The sequence below is a fragment of the Sminthopsis crassicaudata genome, chromosome 3, assembly GCF_048593235.1.
Source record: "Sminthopsis crassicaudata isolate SCR6 chromosome 3, ASM4859323v1, whole genome shotgun sequence".
Taxonomy (NCBI): domain Eukaryota; kingdom Metazoa; phylum Chordata; class Mammalia; order Dasyuromorphia; family Dasyuridae; genus Sminthopsis; species Sminthopsis crassicaudata.
Window position 1 is genome coordinate 386,970,712 of NC_133619.1, and position 7,696 is coordinate 386,978,407.

Here is a 7,696-nt window from a genome sequence, read left to right on the forward strand (position 1 = left end):
GTATATCAATGCAGATAATTTCTAAGAACCTATTCAAAATTTACTAGTTATTTTTAATTTGATCAGCCTGATAAAATCAGTATCCCTGACTTTCTGTAGGATAAATTCTCTGTAGAGATAAAAATAAATATTATAAAATGCATTTTATTTTATAATTAATAAAAAGTATTTAAAAGATGATTATAGCATATTTGATAATTATATTCTAATGATATATTTTCTGGCACTAAAATGGCCACATTTCCGTTTTGTATATAAAGTGAGAACTGTGCCCTAAACTGATCTTGCCCCGTTTCTAGATTCAGGATACGTTTTTCTAGGAAGAGATGAGGATGTTCATAGTTATTTATAGACTCTGTAATAAGAGTAGAAGATTGTCTGAGGAAAACTTCACTTTCACCTATTCAGGAGGAAAATACCAGATACCTATAATGATTCTTATATAGCTATATTAAGTCTGTATTATGCCTGGTGTTTAGACAAACTAATGTTTATAAAGTTGTGGAGTTTTTCCATCACTTTCTTCTTTAGAAAGTCTTATTTCTTACAATCTCTAAGAAAACCCTGCACAATTTCCTCACACTGAAGCTGAATCATTTTAACACATGCTTCCTTGTAAAAACCCATGTCCTTATAATGTATAGCAAATGCAATAATCTCATTATGTAGAAATTAAAATCCAGAAACGTTTGTTACATAGAAACTTTGTGATAGAATTTAAAATTCTAGAAATTTCAATTTGCAGCAAATCTCCTATGCTATACTCCTTATATGAGTTGACCATTTAAAATTCTACTGTCACTTTTGGCTTCAGCCAGTTATTTCTCTTATCAAGTTCCATTTTGATTAGCCCAAATTGCTTAGATGTGATTGCTACCTTCGAGGAAACTCGGCTCATTCTGCTAGACTTCTCTAAGATTTTTTTCAGTGCCAGTTTCTTTACTCACTATTCATTTCTTCATTTAACCAATCTTGCAGGTCTACTAAATACATGGTACTGTGCAAATTATTATGAAGCAAGAAAAGAAATTGTAAGCAATTATTGCCCTTTCAAAGGTCTCTCTCTTTGGAAGGATAAGAACAAAACATATGAAATACTACCAAATTAAATAAAAGGAAGTGAATGATTAGTGTCCAGGGATGGTACCAGTAAATAGAAGGCAGAAAAGTTCCCCAGAAGGAAGAAATCGTTATCTTCTGGAGCTGCCAGAGGGGAAGCTTCATAGAGGAAATAGGACTTAAGGGGATCTCACCCTGTACCTCCTGCCACAGTGTCCATTTTCATATTGTCCACCATATCCTCCTCCTGTATACTTTCTCTCTTGGTTCTCCTGTTACTTGTCTTCTAAATCTGCTTTGTAGATTCATTATCAGCAAATCAAGATGATCCCCCAATGCTTTGTACTGACCTCTCTCAAGGACTCAATTATCATCTCTGCTTAGATGACTTTTCAATTCTATATATCTCTTCCTAATCTCTCTTCTGAACTCTGCTCTTGCTCCACAAGAATTTCAAACTCAGCATATCCCAAACAGAATACCTGATGTCTTCCTTATCTCACCTTCCCTCCAAACTCATTCCTTTTTGGTTGTTTGAAAGTACCATCTTTCCAGTTGCTCAGGTTTATATTATTAGAATCAACCTTGACTTGTCTTTCATCCCCATACCACCCCCTCCTCCTATCCCAGCAATTACCAGGTCTTGATTGTATTTCCCCATCTCTCACATCTATTACAATAATTTTCTAATTGGTATTCCTTCTAAAACACAACCTATGATAGCTGCTAAACTAATATTCCTAAGACCCAGGTATGACCACATCACTTATCTGTTCAAATAGATCCAGTGATTCCCTATTACATCCAACTTAAACCACAAACTTTTCAGCCTAGCATTTAAAGCCTTTTCTATTTCTCTTTCTGGATAGTTCATATTGCTCTCTTTCACAACCCTATTTGTGTAATTTCACACATCAATTTGAACTCAGTCCTCATTCTCTCATTTCCTATATCTGCCTTTGAATAGAGCAGAGATATACTTAAAAGTCATTCCCTTTCCCCCTCTACCTCTTAGAACCCCTAGGTTCATTCAAATCCCAGTTTAAATGCTATTGCCTATTAGACCTTATCCTGTTCCTTCCTTAGATTATTTTATATTGATCCATGCAAGTATATGGTTGAAATATCCCAGGAGAATACAAGTTCCTTGAAGGCAGGGACTGTTTTATTTGTGTCTTTGCATGCTAAGGAGCAAGCATCCTGTCTTGAAATATGAGTTAAATTAGAGATGAAGAAAAGGCAAGGTAAGCTGAATAACATGAAGGAATGTTATCTGTGGGAAACAGTGAGAATACTGGTCTGATAGGGGGAAAATTTTTTTCTTAGTAATAAGTATTCAGAGGAAACTAAATTGAAGATAGCTTTAAGTTCCAAGTTGAGGAGTTTGAATCTTCTCTCCCCCTTTGGGCAATGGCTATTCATTGTTTATTTTTTCTGTGCATCTTAGGAGAAATAACAAGTGAATTCAAAGACATTAGTAAGGAGATTTAGGTTTATTATAAAATATTAAATCTTAGAAGATTCCCTTTTTGTTTCCATGAAACTAAGCGATTTTCCTGCAATTGAAGAGTTGTCTCTCTGACACTTGGTATATATAAAAATCAGGATTCAGGAGACTATAAGCCACACTTTTAAAATGCTAGGGCAAAGGAAAAACAGTTCTAGAATTTTAGAATTGAAAGATAATTCCAGAGGTCACTTGGTCTACTCCTTTAAGATTTACATATGAAAAAAATTTGAAATTAAAAAAAAAAGATTTACATATATATGTCACTCTGTGCCTGATTTGCATTTTACTTAAATCTTTTTTTATTTTTCAAACTAATCCTGTGATTTCAATGGTATAGAGAATTACCATTGAGAAGATTCCTTCTGCCAGTCCCCATCAGCACCTATGTGTAATGTATAGTCTTATATATTTGCCTGGAGGCACTAAGGGGTTGTGTGACTTACTCAGAATCCACAGCCAGTAGTTATCAGAAGTAAGACTTGAACCCTTCCTGACTCCAAGGTCAACTCTCTATCCAAGATGCCACACTATCTCTCCCCAATGAAATTGTGGGATGACGGGAAGAATAAGCATTAACAAGACAGGTTTCTACTCCTGACTGCTATTATATTTCTGTGTAACCCAGGGCAAATCACCTAATGTCAGCACTTTGGTTTAAGCATAAAATTTTATACAATGTTTGACTAGATAAAGTCTCTTTTTGCTCCAAGAATCTATTGGTATTCAAAGTATTCACAAATATCTATAGAGAAAAAATTCTTACAGCTTCATTTAATAATCCCTTCCAAGATATAACAGCTTTTATCATTAGGAAATTACTTAATTCAATGAATTTCATGCCTTCCACTTTTTCTTATTCTATTTACTATGGAAATCAAATAAAGTTAGATGCTATCAATCAATTAGTCAATCAGCCAATCAATTAATAGTTATCGGTCACCTTTTATGTATAAATCAGTGTCCTTGATACTAGGGGAGCTTATTCAGCATCATGACTTTAAGAAATTTACCACCAAGTAGGAAAATAAAACAATAAAAATAATAAAACAGAGTATGATAAGTGCTAAATCACCAGTACATACAATATGTAACAATTCCAGAAGCGAAGAGATTATCAGCATGTAGGATCAGGGCTCAACACCCAAGAAGCACTTAAATGCTTTTCATTTGGTCATGGTTTCATCGGACCTGGCACCAGAATAGGGAAGATAAGTAGACTCTTAAGATGAAATGTATGTTGTAAGAAAATACAATAAGGAATACTTTTTCATATTAATTTTAACAAGGTTTTAACGCTAGAAAATTCTAATCTTGATAGCATGTATAGAATCATACATCCGAAGCTGGAAATGATTGATAATCTAGTTTAATCCTTTTATTGTAGAAAAGGAGGAAAGTGAGAGTCACAAAGGTAGTTAAGTAGTAGAGCTTGATTCAGATCTGGATAATTTTTACTGTGAATCCAGCATTCTTTTTATTTCATCACTGTAGGCATTTTGTGCTAAATCAAGTTATATGTATTTTAATGAAAGCTCAAAGCTACCAGTGGCCATGAATATACAAGATGTAAAACTTTCAAATGTAAGATAGAGTTAATTGTAAGCTCTCTCCAAGGTTACTAATGACTTCCTCATCACAAAACCAATGGCCTTACGTCAGTTCTCATTTCTCTTTGACATTTCTGCAGCATCTGTGTTAGCAGTCCCCTCAGTCTTAAATTCTCCTGCCCACTGACTTTCACGACACTACATTATCCAAGTCTCTTCCAACCTTTTTTGTCTTTCTTGGTGGTGCTGGCTTTTTTCTCCTTTCCTAACTTATCCTCTAAGATTCTATCTTCAGTCCTCTGTTCTTCCCTCTCTACCTTCTTTTCCTCAGAAATCTCAATCTCATTGCTTCAAATGTCACTTCTTAAGCAAATGACTTCACTTTTTTTCCTTCTAACTTTCAACTGCTTCTTTATCTCCAATTTCACATTTCAAACTGTATGATGGAAATGTCCATCCACTGTTACCTCAATAGAATATGAGTTGTTATGGCAATGGTAGATCCTAAGATATAGATGAACTTTATATAGATATTCAGACTAGATTCCAGGAAGGCGGTGATGCACAAGAAATATAAAGCTAGTCTTGGAGTCAGACTGACCTGGCTTATATTCAATTTATAAAACAGTAGTTGTGACAGTGGAAAATATCACAATTGTAGAGATCTAGAGAGATGAAAGTTGGTGCTGATCTACATTTGGAGAGAATGTTGCCTCAACAAAAGTTCCCTGAAGTGGCAAGTATGATCTAAAACCAACTCAAAAACAGACTAGATTCTGGAGTCTTCTAAAAGTCTACCATCTTTATAAACAAAGTGTATCTTTATTGACATTCCTTTTAGTGAAGTCATTGTAGAGTATTTATTTGTGATATGGTGACATTTATTATGCTATACATGGTGATTACATTAGTTGAGACTATTCATTATTCTAATTAAGAGAAAATTAATGGCATAGTTTAATTTTCATTATTTCTTCTACTTCAATCATAAGAAAACTAATAAATATATTTCTCATATTATACATAAAATTATTGTAAGGGTTAAATTTTATGTTTCTCATCATAAGGGAGGTACAGATGAAATTTTAATTGTTTGCATTTATAATGTTCTAGAAATTAACTGCACAGTAAACTTTATCAATTCTATAGCAAGATAAGCATACTTTGATAAACCTTGTTCAGAAAGATTATTTGAGAATGGTCAATAAAATTCAGATTAGAATGACACGTAATATTGTTTGAAACAGATAGGGACTAGTATCATAGAATGCAGATAAATTTCCTGAATCACAAACTCATATTGGAGATATTTTTATATCCTCTGCTTGTTCATTCTTTGGAAAGAATATGAAATTTGCACAACTTTCCCAAGGCTCCATTTCAGAGTGGCAAAATAAAACAAAAAAGCTAACCTTTTACTGCAATTCCTCATTTCATTAGAAAAATAGTGAAGAGATGGCAGCTTTCTGCCTATAGTTTTCTTTCCCCATCAAAAAACATAAAATTTTAGAAGAAAAAATTATGGAGATAGGCATAAAATGATGTAATTAAAGGAAAATACAAATGAAATAATGTTTTTATGTGTTGTTTTTTTTTTTTTCTGAGAAGCCAGTTTCAGTATACTTTATACTATAAATATCTGGTTTTTTTCTATATTTTATATGAATTAGAGTGGGTTAATGAGTTAAATACTATCCAAAATTTAGAAATCTTTATGAAGTTTTTGATGAATGACTACCAAAAATTGGCTAAATCTATGTTCTGATATTGCCCTTTTATAAAATATAGACTCTTCAGTCTAACTTATAAAGTCTTAACACAATTCTTTTCCAGCCATCCTTTCTAGACTTATTTAGCAGTAATTCTTTTCACTTATTCTCTGTTTTAGCCAAAATGACATTGTGTCATTGACAATATGTCAGGATGGCTCCGTAGTCTAAAGCAAGCTTTAGAGCCAAGGCTTTTAGAGTTCTCTCATCTCCTAATGGAGGTGTGGGTTCAAATCCCAATCTAACTTTTCAACTCTGGTCACCATACATTTGCACAGGCAGTCTCCCAAGTGAAAATGTCTTCTTTCTGCCTTTTCTTCTTGAAATCCTTACCTATCTTTAAGGTTCAGCTTGGGTGCTGCCTTCTCTGTGAAGCCTTGTCTACTTTCAATGGAAGAGAGTGTGGGTCAGAGAAAAACGTGATGGATTTACAGAGGACTTCGGTTTAAATTCTGACTTTGTTACTAATACTTTTGTCCAAGGGGCAATAATTCTGGACTTTAGTTTTCTCACCTGTAAAATAGTGAAGTTGAACTAGTTGACTTCAGATGTCTATGATCTAACCTTAAATCACCTTCTATTTATTTAAATGAATGTTTTATTTGCTGTCCATATATCATCCCTAGTAGAATATGTTTCTTGAAAGTAGAGACAGTTTCACTTTTATTTTTGTATTCCCAGCCCTTAGCAGAGAGCCTTACAAATTTTAGGTGTTTAATGAATGTTTGTTGAATTGAATTAAATTGAATTCTTGATTAAAGAAGGCAGAAAAGGGATGCATTAGTGGAGATATTTACTGGATGAAGTACCGAAATACAGTGTTTAAATTTTTAAGTAACTATTTGGAATTAGGAGAGTATATTGACTTAATTGTTAAACTATAATAGTGTTTTTAAAAGGATAAAAGTACTACCTTTTCTTTATACATCACTAATCTCACGTAGTAGAAGACAGGGATGATGTTTCAGTGGTACTCTTGACCTACCTGTACCATTATTAACAGTGGTCTGGATTGCGGCTTCTGGCCCCATAGTGTCATATTCTTCCTTCATTTCTTCTGTGGAAAAAAAGAGAAATTCATCTTTAGCACTTGTACATTATAGAAGGGCTTACAAAACTAAGCATGCCAACTGCAAGAACAAGGAAGATTCTTTTAAAGGAAACAGAGAAAAGGCTTATTGTAGACCACTGAACAATAGCTTTGTTTGGGCAATTGAATGAATCCAATTGCACTAGCTGGACAAGAACTTATTTACTTTAAACATTACTGCAATCTTTGAAGAACAGTAGTACTTATTTGGGGGGAAATGAAAGAATTTTTTTTTTCTGATAGCAGATCCAGTTGACAAACAGCAGAAAAGATACCATAATTTTTTTTTTTTCAATAAACAGGCAGTTCAAACTATGGTGTTTGTTCTTGTGAGAAAAAGAGGCAGGCAATCTGAAGTAGTGAAATAGTGATAACATCTGGTACCACATCAGTATTTCTCCTTTTATTTATTTATTTTTTTTGGGAGGGGAGGCCAGTTTATCAGAATGGATGATGGTATATTTGGTTTAAGGATTTTATTTTAATCATCATCTGTGGAGGCAATTTGCAGAATAATCACTCTAGCTACCTAACACATGAGTTGTTTGAAGTTTCCTCTAAAATTCTAAAAACCATTTCCCTCATTCCTTTGCACACTAATCCCTTAAATATAACTTCTTCGTTCTTCTCAAATGTTCACCAACAAACAATCAATAAATAGCATTTCATTTTCAGATCAAAGAAAGCTTTGAAATTCCAAAAACATAGAACTTGGTGTTTT

The 7,696-nt window shown here is 33.4% G+C and overlaps 1 protein-coding gene across 4 annotated transcripts in view; it reads right to left on the reverse strand.

Moving 5' to 3' along the window:
- Positions 1 to 7,696, reverse strand: part of ZEB2 (zinc finger E-box binding homeobox 2) — a 144,093-nt gene that overhangs the window by 29,918 nt on the left and 106,479 nt on the right. For all 4 annotated transcript variants that reach the window (XM_074302063.1, XM_074302064.1, XM_074302065.1 and 1 more), the window contains one exon: positions 6,871 to 6,942. In XM_074302063.1, the coding sequence (XP_074158164.1) occupies positions 6,871 to 6,942 (72 nt within the window). The remainder of the gene's footprint in view (positions 1 to 6,870; positions 6,943 to 7,696) is intronic.